This window comes from Pygoscelis adeliae, unplaced genomic scaffold (assembly GCF_000699105.1).
Source record: "Pygoscelis adeliae isolate BGI_AS28 unplaced genomic scaffold, ASM69910v1 Scaffold358, whole genome shotgun sequence".
NCBI classification, from domain to species: domain Eukaryota; kingdom Metazoa; phylum Chordata; class Aves; order Sphenisciformes; family Spheniscidae; genus Pygoscelis; species Pygoscelis adeliae.
This window is the reverse complement of record NW_008825429.1, coordinates 2,784,194-2,800,847: the sequence shown is the minus strand read 5'-3', so window position 1 is coordinate 2,800,847 and position 16,654 is coordinate 2,784,194. Positions and strand designations below refer to the sequence as shown.

The window sequence follows — 16,654 nt, the reverse complement described above, 5'->3', positions numbered from 1 at the left end:
AGCATGGGTGACAATAAACATGTTACCAGAAAGATGTATGTAAGGCCATACTAACAATTCATAAAACTGTTGGAATTACAGTATGTTAGCCTGTTGACGGCTAAGAGCCTGCAGAAGATAATTTAAGGCTGGGGAGAAATTCCTTACTTAACAGTGAATCAGAAATGTGTTGTGATAAACCAACAAAATCTAAAAACTTGACTGTAATCAAAACTTGCGCAGGTAACAGTGCTGGAAATCCAAATATTGAAGCAAATTTAGATGGAGATCTAGTGCCCCTCTGGGGGAGAAGGTTGTGTATATATCAGGATGGATGTTTCTGTGTAAAAGATACTTTAACTCAGTGACAGATGTACTGTGTGTGGAAGAGACTCAACAGTGTGAGCTGGCTGAAAAACACCACAAGCATCATCTGTTGGTAAGAGCACTGTTACGCATCAGGTGGAAGAGGCTGTGGAGAGAATTCAAATACTTCTGACTGGCAGTGTGCCTTTAATACTAACAGTGATGTGGGTGTTAAGTGGGGGATGCACCATTTTCTGCCATGGTGAGTTTGGATCGGGCATCAGGTTTCTGAATTCCAACTATTCTGGAATCTGCCAGTTGAATCCAAATGGGGAAACCATGCTGCTCTCCAGAATAGTTTTTCTTCCAATTGGGAAACTGGAGAAGTAGCAGATTAATCTTGATGGTATTGGGCTGCCATGCTGCCTGGCCATTTCACCATGAGATTGCATTTTCCCCTTGATTTTCCCTGATTTTTTTTTTTCTTCTCACCTCTACCCCAAATGTTTCTGTCTGCTTACACTGTTTTGCAACAAGAATTATTTTTTGCCTCTGTAGTAATGCATACATGCTTCTTTTCACATGAGTCCAAAGATAGCTTATTGCATATGCAGGCAGTTGAGTAAGTGTCTCTTCTCTTTTTTTTTTTTTTTTAAAAAGAAATCCTTGAAGGCTGTCTGAAAGGTGGGCACAAGCAAACCTCCAGCTTTTTCGGAACTGAATTATTTTCAAGTGTGGATCAGTACCTATCATCAAAAGAATGGCAATACAGCTGTTTGGATCATAGATTGAAAATGTTAGTGACTATAAGAGCACTTTAAGGCAGGATGCTCTCATAATGCTATTTACCATGTTCATTCCTGAATCAAGATATTGTGGGATTGTAGACCAAAAGACCTTGTACAGAGGAGACCTAAAAGGGAAGTGGATCTTTTCTGTTTTTGATAAGGAGCGAGTTATAAGTCTTGAACTGAAGGAGGAGATAGATTGGGAAAGGACTTGGGTAGTGGTGTTGATAGCTGAATAAGGAGTTAGATGTCTCGCAATAAAACCCTGGGAAAGTGGAAGGGAATTCTAGTTTAGCTGGAGAAGTGAGAGCAAATTGATGCATGGCTTTGAGTTCATAAATCTTAGCTATTGCAAGGAGTAGCATCAAACATAGATTGTTTGTAAGGAGCAGCCAGTTCTAAACGTACCAGTGCTTGCTGATTTGAATTACATGAAAGCTGCGTACATTTCTTGTTGTTACAGAAACTTGGTTTTAAGGGTCTTTGGCAGAATGTCATGAACACGCGTCTTCAGCAAATGAGAAAAAATCTGTCATACCGTCAGCATCAAGTTACAGTGAGTTTAACTTTTTTGTGTTCTCGTGTTAGTTTTTCTTGAGCTGTCCTATTGGCTTCCACTTTCGCCTACAAAATACTGTTTTATTAAATCAGTGGCTTTGTTGCTAAATACAAAAATAACACAAGATTTTCTGTGGCAAGTCAACTGTCAGTCTTAGATACATTATTTTAGTTTTCTGTTTTCCTGTTTATGGTGACTTTTACCAGAAAGATTCATAGCAGGTTATAAAACAAGTTTGGTATATGAAGCAATGCAGGAGGCAACCATTGCAGCATGTAGTTTCAGTAGGACATTTAATAATTTCCTTCTTTGCATTCTTCTCCCTCGATATCTATGTTTTTTCATGTCTTTGTTGTTTTGTTTCAGGTACTGCAGAAGTTCTGGAACCGCTGGAAGTCCCGTTTGGAAGAGAAAGAGGAAGAAGAGCAGCAGGCCTTGATATCAGTGGCTCATGCCCGTTATAGGTATGCAGAGAAATATTAATACGAAGTTGTACAAATGTGGGATTTGTGGGCCTTTAGTTCTCTTTTAAAATCTGGTAATACCTTTGGGGGTATGACCATCGTGATGCCAATTGCTCTTATATTTTCTATGAGTAATGGACAATTTACATCTGCTTCTCTGTGAAATGTGAGAGGGAGATTGATTAAGCCTAGCTCTGAGGCTTGTTTAGATTTAAGAGCTGGACGTTTTACTGGTAAGAGCAGTAGGTTGCAGCATGGGCACGGACAAAGCTCAAAACACTTGCTGCTGCTTTACTCTGAGGAGGAGCAGAGGGAGTTGATGGCTCATATATGCTACCTCTGCTGCTAGAGGTACTCTAAGACTGAAGGTAAGGCTTTTTTGTAGAAGCTAAATTTATTTAGTCCTAGGAATAAGTCAACACTAACAAAGCAGCCAGAAGGCTTTTAAATTTTACCTGTGGAGTTTGGTGGGGAGTACATGTTTGTTATGATGAAGTTGAAAGAGTATATGTTTGATTCTTACAATTCCTCTGTCTATTAGTTCTTAATGCTGCTTTCAGTTGGTTCCAAAATTGCAGGACGTGCAAGTACTCTGAACTTTGTTGCCTTAGAACTTTCTTGATTTTTGGGTGAAGCTTAGCAGGAGAGAATGAGACCTCTACAAGACAGGTCTGTGCTACTCAGTACAGCATCCTGTACTCTTCAGTTTCAACTCCAGCCCCAGGATCTGAGCACTGTAAACACTTCAAGCACAATATTATGGTGTTGCTCTCAAACAAATGAAACCTGTTGAGATGTCACCATGTTAGTATATTAGTGCAACGAGTCACATAGTTGCTTGGTTTAAATTAGATGCAGGGTAATAAGGGAAGGAAGGGAAGCTTCATTCTGTCATGTAAGCTTATGTGTGACGTTCTTTATCAGCTTAGCACAGCCTGCATTCAAAAAGATACTTGATTTTACTACAGCTCAGAGAACTACCTTGTGGCCTAATCAGTATCTTCCACTCAATAAAATTCCTATCTCATTTCTTTTAATCCTCCCAGCAGAATTTGCTTTAAGTACTAAAGTATTTTATGATGCTATTAAAACCTGTTTCCCATTTTCTGTATTAGAATACTAACAAAAAAGTTTGCTTTCCTTGGGAAAGGGTATGTTTGGAAATATGCTCTTACAGTAAGTCCCTTCCTGGGACATTTTCCTGTGTAAGTTAGAGAGAAAAAAATGTTGTTTAACATTGAATCTTCTTTCCTAGTAGACTTGGGACCTTGCATCTTTCATTGGCAGGGGATGGTCACACCTGTGTTCTAGAGTCATACCTTTCCATCATCAGAAGCCTGGCTTCACATTTGAAAAGCAAGCTGCAGAAAGTCTGTTTTGCCTTGGAGATTGGCTTGCTTTTTGGGAGATTCACAAATAGGTTTGGAGGGCAGGCTGAATAATGAGGGCAGCTGCATTTCTGCAAGCGATTGAGTTTTTCCAACTGGTGTGAGAGTGCAGCTGTGGTGCATTAGCTTACCCTCTGGAGACAAAGAGAGAGAAAAGGCTCAAAGACTCAGGAAGTTAAGCTCAGTGAAGTTGAGTTGGAGCATGCAACTGCTGCAATGTAACTTATGTGTCTCTCACCAGGGAAGGGATGAAAAGATGGTTCGAAGGCTCTCGTTGATTCAGTAGCCATACCTTGATTCCATGGGTCAGGAATGTTTTTGTGTGCAATCTTTTCTCTTTAGAAAGAGTATAAATGAAGTCCTATTTCCTGAATACAAAAGAAAAAATGTAAGCAGTGTGTTCCTTGTTCAGAGGTCCAGGACTGCTTTCCAACCAGACCTAAGTAAAACTTTCATGGCAGCTTGCCAGAACTCAGCTTCCCTGTTGGTCCCTGATGCACATATGTGCTGTCTCACAAGTCAGTGCCCCGACTGCTGTGTCTGGTGGTAGGACCCAGGAGATACCCCAGAAGAGCCATCAGTTGAGATTTGTGGCTGTCTACAGATCAAAGACTCTTGCTGGCAACTCTAGGAAGACTTACTTAACTCATGTTGTTTACCAACCTATAAACCTGTAATGAGCTGTAACAGCTGCCTACTAAAAATTACCTGGTAAGAATCCAAAATGTCTTTTAGGCCTCTCTAGACTAGAGAAGAGCTGGGAGTTGCTGACAGTCTAATTAGTACGCCCACATGACTGAGTTATGGAAATAATTGATGTGGTTTGAACTGGGTGCTATTTCCACTAGGCTGTAGCTCAGACTTCTGGACTAGGATGCTTCTACCATATGCTTGTTCTGTGTAAGAGATGTATAGTGCTTAGTCACAAATATATATTAATTGCATTTTTGGGATACTATTTGATAATGACTCTTGTGCAACCCTGGGAGGCAGACTAGCAAGTATTATCTTCATCTAGAGAGAAAGAATCTTTGATAATAAGGGCAACTAACCTGACCTCATTCATGAAGGAAGGCTTTGGTAGAATCCGTTCAGTGTTGAGATCAGACCACGCTGCTCTTTATTGTTTGTTGTTATAACAGTTTTCAAGTCCTATTACGATGCTTGTTTGGTTTGTTTGTTGGGGTTTTTTTGTTGCTTTTAAATGAAAAAGAGTAGGATTTTCAAACTGTTTCCAAGGAAGGAGGGAATCGACTATATTTACAGTGGAAAAGAAATAAAAGGTTATTATATAATTTTTTTTCTGTGTGTGTACATAAAATAAATTATTTGGTCAGAATTCGGAACATCTTTTGAATTATCTGAATGAAGAAAGCAGGGAGTTCTAATAACTTCAGAAAATTCATTAATCTTGTCTCATGTATTCTGGGCAAGATTTCTCTCCTGTGCTGACATTCTCCCTTTTTGCTTGCAGGAGGATGTTGATGAGACAGGTATTTGACACGTGGTTGATGAAGGTGTGCAAGCAGCAAGAATACCGAATGGGAGAGAAGAGGGTAAATGTAACTCTTCTACCTGGCCTTGCTTAGGAAATAGAGGGAATGATTTCTGAATCACTGTCTGTGAACATCAGTTAGCATGAGACGAACTTGGGTGTTGTAAATTCCATTTTCCCTGGTGGGGGATCAAGTCAGGGGAAACAGATTACAACCAATATTTAGTAATCAGATTTTTTAAGTTAAGCTGTTTATTAATAATAGAATCGAGCTGTTATTATTAGAGGATAACTATTCAAACAGTTAATTCGCTTATTCCCTCACCCAGTAAATATGTGTGTGCTCTCTCTCACACTGTCTCTGTTTCATAGTTACCCAGTTGAAACAATAATAGTAATAAAGAGCCAACACCAACCTATTTAAGAAGTGCAGGGTTGTAGTGACAAACTAGTTGCTTCTTGGTAGGTGTCCAGAAAGTCCCTTAGGGGGTCCTTCATTTCCTAAGATGTATGTATAATCCTGTAGTCTTTATATATAGCAGCCACTGCCTTCTTTTATGTGGTCTGAATTACACAACTCATTGTTGATGGTAGCATGTGTGGGTGGCCTTGGGCAGATATGGTTGACTCTTGGTGTTCTCAGATTATCGGTTCTTGCGAATTTAACAGGATCGGTTTCTGGAGCTTATCGGTTCTTGGGAGTCTTTCACATGCTACTTATCAGCTTGTATTTTTCCTCTCTTTGGCCTGCTGTTTTCTGATAACAGTTTCTCCATCCGCATGCATATAGGTACCTGTAGAACACGTTCACATAAACTCGCAACAAAGGGGCTTTGATGACATGTGTCCATTGCTCTTCAACATTAGAAGAGGAAAGCAAACATCAGACAGTTCTGTGCATGTCACCTTTAAAGAATTGTCTTCTGTTGTTTGTAACTGGCCTGTGTCTTGAATTCATTGCCACTTTCTTTCCATTATAGGCTGTACTTCATTTCGAAAGGCAACTATTGCGTTGTTTCTGGTGCTTCTGGCGTAGAAGAACAGCTGCATGTTTGGAGGAGCAAGAGGGCTTGGTTCGTGCAAGAGATCACTACAGTAACTTGCTTCTGCTAAAGGCGTTCTGTCTATGGAAGCAAAATACTCAGGAGAGAAAAACAGAGTAAGAAGTTTTTTTAAAAGGGAGAATTATTTGGATTGGCCCTGTGGTGGCCTACTTTTGACAAAGCAGCATTTAATTCACAATGACTCTGACTCTTTATTTGTGCTTTAGAATCTGCTGGTTTGTCTTTCAGTAAATGACTTACTGAAAATAGCAAGTGTGGACTCATGCCTGTGCTAGAGAGGTTCAGTAACATGGATTGCATTGTAGGAGAAATAACTAAATTATTTTTCCTATAGGAGGCTCAAGGAGATGCAAGCCTCAAGATTTCACTATTCAAAGTGTCTGCAGCAGACTTGGAACAAGTGGAGGGAGGTGAGAGAGTTAACAGATGGGGAAGAGATTGAATCCTTTTTGTTATGTTCAGATTGCTTGTACCCATATGGCTAGAAATTAAATTGTTTATTTTAAACACTAGTCATTCCTAAGCCCTCCTCCCTTTTCAGGTGAACAAAACCAGTTCAGTGTGGGCAGAACAGGAATTGTGTAGAGAGGAGGGGAAGTTGTTTGACTTCTTGTTCACTTGTCCAGGTATAGTGAGAATGGGACTATAGTTTAGGAGATGTATCTGGGAACAAAACCAGAGTTAGTGTGATGAAATTGTCCCTCGCCAATACAGTGTACATCCTTCTCAAAACTTTCCTTAAGTTGGAAGTTTGCAGCAAGGCCATGGTGTATGGTCTGTAGTTGTATACAGGTCATAGCAGGCCCTATCAAATGGCACTTAGCTTTTATGCTGGGCCTTTTCCTTACCATGATGTGAGGTACCAAATATGCCTTGCAGCACGTCTTGAGAATCTATGAGAAATTTTGGAGTTGATACTAGTCTGTTGGTTCAGAACTGTTAACTTAAGTGAACTGCATCAGTCTTCAAGAGGATTCCTAAAAAGAGCAGAGGAAAAAAAAACCTCAGCTAGGCCTTTTGGAGGAATAGTAGAGTTTGAGTGAGAACCTATTATAGCAAAATAAAGGACTGATGTTTCCCCAAAGACTGGGAATGGTCCTTTTCCCTCTGCTCTCTGCTATTGCCTGTTTTCCCTCCACCATGTGTACGTATCTTTTTTTTTCCCCTCCCTCCTCATAGTATGTGGGACATCAATGTGAGAAATGGAGAAAGTTGGTGCAAGCAGATGTGCATTATCAGCGCACATTACTGGGCAAGACCTTGGCAGTCTGGAAGGTAGGAGGGAATGTCCTTTTCTTTGTGGGACTTGTCTGTGTGTGCTTAAGTGTTTCAGTGAGAACTGAAGAGCTGCCATGCTGTTTCACTCCAGGCACTAACACACCAACTGTGCAAGGTAGAATGGAGGCTATTGTGGATAGGGTTGTATAAGCTCTAGCATTGCTTTTTGGAGAGAAAGAACCAATGTGATCTTGTGGCTTTGGTGAAGGATATATAATGGCTAGTGTTAACTAGTGTATAATGGCTGTTCATCTCAGAAAAACAGCATTCGATTTCAGTGGCTGTAACATTTTTTTCCCTATACTCTACTGCTGCTACTACTTTACTAAGCTGCTACTAAGAGTTTTCAAATGTCTCCTCTCCTCAGAGATGTCGGCAGTTGAGGGAAATTTTACCCCTCTCTGCTTTTCTTGCAGAGTTACCAACATAACATACAGTGCATTCTATACCAAGTAGCTGAAAAGGAGAGACAGCACACTAGACTACTGCTGCGGTAAGCCTGTGTTTCCTTGTGCAGTGTGAGAGAGCAGTGATTGCACTGCAGTCAAATTACTCTTTTTCTTTCACTGCCACCATTGTAAATTTTTGAGTGTTCAGTGCTGGGAATTGACTCTGCCATGCGTTGCTATTTCTGTGCAGGTCATCTAGCTAAAAGAAGTCAACCTCTTCCTGGATTGCCATCTGTTTTGCTTTAACTTTTTTTTATCTGTGTTTAGTCCCATGAGAAACAGCAGACAGCAAACTGTATCACTCCTTGCAGTGCATGGATTCTGACTGCTATGACACAAAAGCAGCCTGGAAGATGTAGAGGCTGTCTTGCATTACAGTGAGGAGAGCCATTAATGATAATATCACTTTGTGTTGGTTGTAGTTGCTTTAGTTTTAACTACCTCATTTGTTTTTAGTGCTATAAACTTGAGTCACTTGCAGAGCCTGATTGACTCAGTTTAAGATGCTAGATTTAAGAGTGTGTTCTGTTTTTGCACTGCCTTCTCTTCAGCAGAGACCTGAAGGGGCAGAAGTTGACTTGCAAGACTGAGTTTATAGAGGCAGCTGGTTTTGGTTCCCCTGCGAATGGGAAGGTACCAAATGAACAAGTGAGAATCGTTCTTAATGGTTTTCTTTGTTTTTCAATTTTTTTATACATTTTGCCTTCAGACAACTTCTGTGTACGTGGAGAGAAAATGCCCTTGCTCTTATACGTGAAGCTAAGGCAACTACTCAGGCAGATGAGCACTACAGGAGAGCAATCCTGTCAAAGGTAGGGTCTGTATAGCAGATACCAAGGTACAGATGCTAGTTCAGGCAGGGGTCAGGTAATGCAATTAGAAGGACCAAAAACTTCATCTAAGAGCCACTACTAAGAAAGGTCTAAAAAGTGGGAGTCCCATCTTATTTTCATACGCATCTCTGAAACTGTTGTCTCTGAGTGAGCTCATGGTTTTTCCTCTTGCTTTCTTTCTCCCCATTTCCTAGAAGGAAGGGAAAACCAGTAGTATGATACAGCATAGGAGTGTTACCTTGGGGGGGGGGAGGCAGACAGAGGGACAGAAAATAATGCCTTGAAAAATGCCAGGGGGACCCTCTGAAATACTGCTGCATTCAATTTGTAGGAAATTTGCACTGTCTTGCTGAGCCTTATGTGGAAAATGAGATGGAAATAGTTATGGTGCCAGGAATGTGGAGTACATTGCTTCCCCTTCCAAAGAACATTGCAGTGTCAGTCTGTATCCTGTCTCGTTTGCATTATATCTTCAGGTGTTGATACAGTGGCGATACACTGCCTCGCTACAAGTGTATTACCGTCAGCAGAAGATGACAGCTGTGATGGAGGCCAGAAAACATTTGGATATAGGTGAGCTGATGGAGATATTAAACTCTCAAAAGACTTAGCTATCTGTGTACGATCCTTAGAAAGACATGGCTTAGTAGGCCAGTCTTTTGTGTCATATGTACAGATGAAATGACTGGATGGTCTGTTAAGCCTACAAAGGATGTCCCCATAGAATGGGGAATGACCTGGGACTCCAGTGATCTGTTGAAGGCTTCTTGTGTGACTTTTGCTTCTCTATTGGTTCCTTGTCTATATAAGGGATGGTAACACTTCCTTCCTCAAAGGAATTTTCCATTATTAATTTTGAGAAGCTCAGACATCTCTGTTTTGAGGGCAGTGCAAGTAATCTTATCAATTACTGTTTCAATCTTTCTCTAGTAATTAATACAGAAAGGCTCTCAAACTCTGCAAGCATTTTCATGGTACCAGCCACATTCTTGACATGAGGACTCTGAAGCACAAAGAGGGCAAATAATTTCCTAAAGATTATAAAGAATGTCAATGGCAGCAGGGAAGACTTGCAAGTCACGGCTCACTGTCTGTTACCTGAAGTGTTTCACGATCCTTCTTCCTAGTGCTGAGTATTGTTAGTGTTAAGTATTACTAAAACAGTCTGGAAGAGTAGCTGATCACTTGATACTCTCTGAGATTAATAGTCTCCTTTTGGTACATTAGTTAATTTATCTCCTCCTAACAGTGCATTTACAGACCCTGTTTCTTCACTGGAAGGAATTAACTAGGGAGTCTCTGATGCTGAGGGCTCAGCAGCACAGGGCAATACAGCACCACCAGCAGCACCTACTCCAGAAGTACCTGGTGAAATGGAAGAAATACCATCAGCGGTGCCTTGGGAAAATGGTGAGAAGGATCAGCAGCCTCCCCAGCCAGTGACCCAGGGTGGGAAGTTGTGGTGTGGAGGAGGTCATGTGCCCCGGTGATGAAGGCAATGGTAGTCTTGGCTGTGGAGGAGCATGACAGCCTTGTGCATTGAGGAGGCGGGAACATGCCTGTGTCTTGCCTGAAGAAGCTTTGATAGAACTAATAGACTTAGCAAGAGATGACAAGTTGGGCTTGGCGTGTGTGGGATCATTTACTGTCAATGAAATCCTTGCTGAGCTTATAGATACTTGCAAATGGGGTTACACCATATGTCACTTAGATATTGAGGGTGGCCTCAGTGGAACAAAGGGAAGGTGATAAAGGCTGTTTGGTACCTGTTCTGCTCTAGTAGCATTTGGCTCAGATAAGTGGGGTTTGTCTGCAAGTGACTCACTGTTTTGGTTGCCTTACAGCTACTACAGAGACAGGGAGATCAGCTAATGACTCGTAGACTTTGCTCTGCTTCCTTCTCTTGCTGGAAGACACAGGTAAGGAATTGTCCCCTGGGTAGGTATCTAGCTCCTTGCTGATCCTTACCCCTTCTTCTCCTTCATATTCCACTTACACATGAAGACCTCAAAAATTTATTTAAACACTTTCTGGATTTTTTTGTTCCACTAGCACAAGAGACATCTTGTCATATACTGGGTGAACTGAGTAGGTTATTCTGCTGTGGCTCCACCAGCACTTCCTGTTTGGTTGATGCTTCATTTGGCTGGCGTTTCTGGTGTGGGATATGTAAACTCCTAACCTGGTTGCTGTGCAATTTTTTTCCCTGATAGCTGTTGCAGCAGCGATGGGAAAAGCTGAAGACAGTGCAAGCATTGTGGCACTGGTCCCTTTCATTGCAGAGGAAGGTAAGGGTGTTTGGGGGTCAGGGGCAGACAACTGAATTTGCAGATGTGCAGATCATGTGCAGATTTGACTGCAATCAGCAGAGTGCACATTGAATATGTTTCCTTTCATCTTTGGGGTGCTATATGTTATTTTAGGATGCTGGAAAACTGTCCCTAAGTCCTCTTATCAGATCAAAAAATTTGCACATGTTTTTCCCCATCCAGCCTCAACTGACTTAAATCCCTGTCCCTTTGTCCTTGTGGTAGTGTCCTGCTGTTGCTGTAGTTCTGCCTATTGCTATCCAGTGGAAGGGAAAGTGTTCCTGTCTGCCAGGGGAGTCCCTGGCCTGGAACCTGTCTTTGTAACGCTCACAGCTATCTGCTGTTCATGTTGTAGGTATTTGGTGCTTGGCTCAGATTTGCCAAGGGACAACAGCAGAAGAAAGATCACACTGAAAAAGCCACAGGAGTTTTCCACACTACTGTTCTGAGAGGAGGTGTAACCCGGGTCTTGAGATACACCGCTGGCATGAAACAGCTGGAGGGACAGCTCCAAGCCCAGCACCCGCTGAAGGTGAAAGAGAGAAGTGATCACTCAGATACATCCAGGACTGGTCTGCTCTGATCCACTCTGTGTGTGTGTGTATCTTGGAGCCTTACATCTCAGCTCTTGTTTGGATCTGACATATACTTTTGCCTGTGGTTCAAACCAAAACACCCAGTCCTTTCATTCAGCTGAGACTAGAGCACTTCAGACTTGTGTTGCTAATTGGGAACCTTTCTTAATGAAGCTATTTCAAAACTGGCCAATTCCTACCGTAGACAATATAGGTGGATGAAACCTTTGCCTGTGGGTAGGGTCTGGGCTCTAAATTCTGTGCTAGAATGAAGAATTAGAGGCTGCATATAATCCTGTCTTAGCTTTAGCATCACTTACACCTTCAAATATGGGCTAGTGTCACTTCTGCCTTTGAGTATCAGCCCAGCCCTGTGTGTGGAAAGGAAGATAGGGATGCCTGTATTGATAGCTCTCTTCCTGCTCCTGGGCAGCTTTCCCAGCTCTTGTCCAGACTTTCAAGACACTAGTTGTTCCATTTGCTAATGTGCAGCCTGCCTCATTGCAGAAGTACCCAGCTAATTCTCTTTACCCAAATGTTACCACAGTGGACCTGCTAATTTAGCTTAGAGAGCTGGTATGGCTGTGAGGTCATCAGAAATCTCAGTTCCTTTCTGTGGTGGTGTTCTCCCTGGGTGGCGTGCTATTGCTTCCTACTCTCAGCTGTCAAATGCTCTATTATTCTTTGTGTTGGCAGGCAGCCTACAACCTTCACCAGTCAGTGTATCGTTGTGCCATGCTGTGGAAACAGAAGGCTCTCTCCAAGAACTTAAATAAGCCTTGTTCTTTTCTGCCACCTCTGAAGAAGCAAGTGACATTTAAAATGCCTGATGTTAGCCCTGAAACAAGAGGACATTCAGAGGAAGAGCCATGGCCTTCAAAATGCAGTCATGTACCATTTCACCTTGCTGATGGGGGGACAATTCGCAGTGATCTGTGAGTGTAAACTTCTAGTCCCTCCTGTGTTTCTCTGGCATATATGTAGCTTTGCATATATGTAGTCTATCCGTCTGTCTTCCTCTGCATATATGTAGTCTGTCTGTGTGTGTCACTTTTGAATTTCCAAGTTTTCACACTGATGACTGTTAGTTCCATGCAGTTTCCCTAACTCTTTCTCTGACCCTGCATCATATGGCTGGCGTTGCAGAGTTGTATGAGAGCTGCTACGTAATGCATACATCAGCCCACAAATAATGAAAGAATTTGTGACTTTATACTCGCATATCAGCGACAGGTAGAATCAGCTCAGCTATATACTTTCCACTGTGCGTTTCTCAATATACCACTATGAATTCATGGAGCATTGGTCATTTGTCATAGGAACAGTTACACAGAGAAACATTTGAAAGATGTATGTGATGGGACTTTTACCGTCATGAGAGCTTATCTTGCCCAAGTGACCTAGAGCTGTCACTGAAGCTCTTCTTTTTTTCACTGAAGTCATATATAGGGTCTGATGAAATGATAAACATTAAGATCCTGGCTGTGTAGAAACTGAACTTACTTCTTGCCTCTTTCTTTCCTTTGGGGAAGCTATTCCTTAAAAATTCTTACTGATCCATGGGGCAATTGCAAGGAATAATCTTCCATGAAGCTTCTCAGTCCAGGACAGGAGCCTTACAGGGAAGTAAGGTGATAGCTTCACATTTCTTTAAGCTAGCATATGCTGCCAAAAGTAGTAGTTCTGCTTTGTTCAGCTCTGTCCCTTCCATTGCTCCTCGTGGCACAATCATTCATATGGTGAACCAGATTGTGACATTAATACAGGTTGAAATTTAATCTTCAAAAATTATTATTGCATGCACGGGGAATGTTGCAGAGCAGGGATGAATGATGGAATAGGACCGCTTCTTTAGCTGCAGTGCCAGCTTATGCCAATTTAAAATAATCATGAATCTGGGCCATTATTGGTTCTGTTTGTTCTTTTCAGAAATGCTATTCGACAAGCAAGGTTACCACCACGGAGGCCTGACTTCCTTCTGCAATCTCTGGAAAGCAAGGAACTGCTGGGACCTCTTTTTACTAGGTAGAAAATCTGTTTTTAAAAGTAAAGAAGAGGGTGACTTACAGTGGGCCTTATGCTATGCTTATCCCCTCAAATCCCCTTACCTTGATAATACAGGACATTCAGTAACTATGGGACTGTGCATTGCTCTATACTATCAAAAGGCCATGGTGGCCTTAAAAACTTCCGGTTTCTTCTGTGAAGCAGACAAGAATAATGTAACTTTCAAGTTAATTTTAAATAGCAACCAAGGCCTTTGTTTCATTAGTGAGAGATTTTGAGGGAAAGATAAGGCACATCACTTATTTCCAAAATTAATGGGCTTAGTTAATAAGTTTCCTTTTCTGTCAGTCTTGCCACATAAACTTGGAAGTTTGAGTTGTGCATGATGCTTTTTGGCTTATAGATCATATTTGCTCCACAACAGGTTTGGGTGTGGATTTAACTAATCTACTGGGGAATCATTAATGATTCTGGTAATGCAGAGCCAGAACTGAATATTTCTCTCTGTCTTGGCTGAATCAATTTTGCTGCTCTAAAAGGAGCTGCTTTTTTATTTTTACTTTCCCCAAAAAGTCTATGCTGCTGAAATAGTTCAACTAAGCAGTGGTTTCACAGTCTTGAGTGTTCTGCATTTGTTTTAGTTATGGTATCACTTCTTAGCCCTGAAAGTCAGTGACCTGAAACTGCTCTTGCTATAGAGGCTGAAACTGCTTTTAAGCAGATGTTTAAACTGAACTTTTTTGTGTGAAACTGTTCTGTAATTAGCTTTAGAGAAGGGAAATATCTTATCAATTTCCCGTCAAAACCTGAGATTGCTGCTTCTGCTTGCCTCTTTCTCTTGTCCCCAAACCAAAATAAAGCCGGATTTTGTTAATGGGTTGAATTCACAGCTCTAAAGAATTTTTTTCAGCCTGGATTAATGTGGATTTGGAGCAGGGCAGGTAGGAGTAATGGAAACCTTAACTGCTTTGCTGCTTTTGTTGTTTGTTTTGTTTTTTTAAACCATTGTGGTGTTTTTCTCCTTCTTTTAACTTTTTTTTTTAAATTGGGGTTTCCCCTGCATAGTAAAGCAGCTAATTGGAAAGCTGTATGCAAGGGAATAACAAGATTCTCCGTTTTTTTTTGCACTGACTGCAACGGACAAGACCAACAGGTTGCAATGTATAGGGAACTCATCCTTCTTCCTTTACAGATCAGAGGCACCCTTTCAGCAAACATCTGTGAACAAATGTTCTGCGCAGACTGGGAACTTAATGCTAATACCTCAAATGGAAGAAAGTACCTGTAAACATCTATCTCAAATGGGCAATACCACTCATTCCTATCCATCTCTCACACATGCTGCTCTCCGGTCTGTACCACTGTGGACACATGATGTGTGCCGTGCTGTTCAGAGGCCAGAGCTATGGTCTCCTTCATCTGTCATGCCCCAAATGAAAGCTGGAGCAGAAATGGTGAGTGTATTGCTGAAGGAAAAACTAGTGGGCTTACTGGGCTACTGTCAACATGCATGCTGCTTGTTGCCGTTTTTTCTCATGGCTCCTCTGGACTGCCCATCTGGTTGTTGAGCTATTCTTTTCTTGTTCTAGCTATCATCTTAAAAGCTGACCAAATTAACTGGCTCTGAATGCCCAAGAACTGTTTACCACCAGTCTGAAGCAATATTTCACGAGCTGACTAGTCCACATGTGTGTTGTACTGTAATTCATGCCTTTTTTCCTGGTCTTGTGTCTTTCCTAGCAGGATGCTTTTCCTAGCAATTGACTTGAGAGTGTTGCTCCTTCAAAGAGTTCAGAGCAGTTAGTTTGCCAACCAGATTACAGGGATTTAAGAGTAACTCAGTTTAGTAGCAGTGGCTATTGCTGAGAGTCTCAAATTGAAATTCACTTCACCTGCAAGTAGGTACTTGCATTTTAAACTCCTCTGTTCCACACAGAATGGGAGGTGTTAATCTTGATGAAATATCTGCATGCTAGAAATGAAAGAGCCCATTTCTTAAGCTCTGCTTCTTCTGTGGTATTTTATGAGAGGGCCTCAGCAACTACGGGGGATATCTGAGTGGGAATAGGGCTCAGTAGGTCAGGTGCATCCTACTTGTAGGGCTTACTCAAGAAAACCCTGAGGAAAAAAACAGTATCATTCTGACCTTGTAGAGAGGAGGTCAGCCTGGGAGTGGTCATGAAGGGGCCCATTCTCAAGACTCTCAACAGGACTCTGTGGAGAAGTTGCGACCAAACTTGCAGCCATGTTTGCTGTCACCTGAAGACTTGGTGGGAAAATGGAATCACCAAACTGCAGGTAGGTCCTCAGATCTAAACTAGCAGTTGTGTGTCCTCCTCCAATATATGCAAGACCGCAAGTCAACTCTACCAAATGTAAGGGAGACAAGGCAGTCTTGTACACCTGCATCAGGAGGTGAAGAGTATCAGTTGTTGCTTTTCAGGATGGCAATAGTGTTTTATGGACTCTGCTGAATCAGGGGACTAAAGCCCTGTTCTAGGGATTGAAGGACGGGAACTGCTAGGGGTCAGCTTCTTTTAGAAAGAATGTGCTCAAGTGCTGGGGCATTCATGTACGCAAAGCTGAATGTACAGCAGAACTCGCTTCAGGAGGCAAGAATTCACCCAGTAAGGGTCTGTAAGTTTTCCCCGTACTTCCAGTATGGTTGTAAAGGGGATGGATGGTGTCTAAGCATCTCTCAATATGGTGTTTTTAATGACATAAGGGCATGAAATTTATGTTCCACAGGACTAGACTGACTGACTTCTAGAGTAGACGTAAAACACTAAATCATGAATAGCATTTGTAGTACTAAACCATTCACTAGAGCATTTCTTATCTTTTTTTGTATGTTTAAACTGAGTCTTGAGAGCTTGTAATGCTGTCAGGGCTCCTGCCCTCTCACTGTACCTGATCTTTTGGGTGAATAGGTACATGTCACAGGGTGACAAAATGTGTGAAAATGACTCGGGAGGGTTCCATGTTTCCTGTCTACTAACGTGACCTTCCTTGATAAGAAGAAACAGTGTAAGTCTGCTCTGTTTCCATTGCTTGTGCCTTGTATCTTCCATTCAGCTGAAGGGGAAGAAAGGCAGCACGGTTCCAGAGAAGAAATGGTGTTACAGAGAAAGCTGGAAGTTGAACTCCGACACATCCAACA

General features: G+C 41.8%; 1 protein-coding gene across 1 annotated transcript in view; it reads left to right on the top strand.

Moving 5' to 3' along the window:
• Window positions 1–16,654, top strand: part of SFI1 (Sfi1 homolog, spindle assembly associated (yeast)) — a 29,828-nt gene that overhangs the window by 10,914 nt on the left and 2,260 nt on the right. The window contains exons 10-28 of the mRNA XM_009330857.1: window positions 351–418; window positions 1,537–1,629; window positions 1,999–2,096; window positions 4,959–5,040; window positions 5,960–6,138; window positions 6,378–6,453; window positions 7,223–7,318; window positions 7,738–7,814; window positions 8,480–8,582; window positions 9,080–9,176; window positions 9,853–10,013; window positions 10,448–10,522; window positions 10,817–10,891; window positions 11,268–11,444; window positions 12,184–12,422; window positions 13,417–13,512; window positions 14,687–14,948; window positions 15,648–15,792; window positions 16,570–16,651. Of these exons, the coding sequence (XP_009329132.1) occupies window positions 351–418; window positions 1,537–1,629; window positions 1,999–2,096; window positions 4,959–5,040; window positions 5,960–6,138; window positions 6,378–6,453; window positions 7,223–7,318; window positions 7,738–7,814; window positions 8,480–8,582; window positions 9,080–9,176; window positions 9,853–10,013; window positions 10,448–10,522; window positions 10,817–10,891; window positions 11,268–11,444; window positions 12,184–12,422; window positions 13,417–13,512; window positions 14,687–14,948; window positions 15,648–15,792; window positions 16,570–16,651 (2,281 nt within the window). The remainder of the gene's footprint in view (window positions 1–350; window positions 419–1,536; window positions 1,630–1,998; window positions 2,097–4,958; window positions 5,041–5,959; window positions 6,139–6,377; window positions 6,454–7,222; window positions 7,319–7,737; window positions 7,815–8,479; window positions 8,583–9,079; window positions 9,177–9,852; window positions 10,014–10,447; window positions 10,523–10,816; window positions 10,892–11,267; window positions 11,445–12,183; window positions 12,423–13,416; window positions 13,513–14,686; window positions 14,949–15,647; window positions 15,793–16,569; window positions 16,652–16,654) is intronic.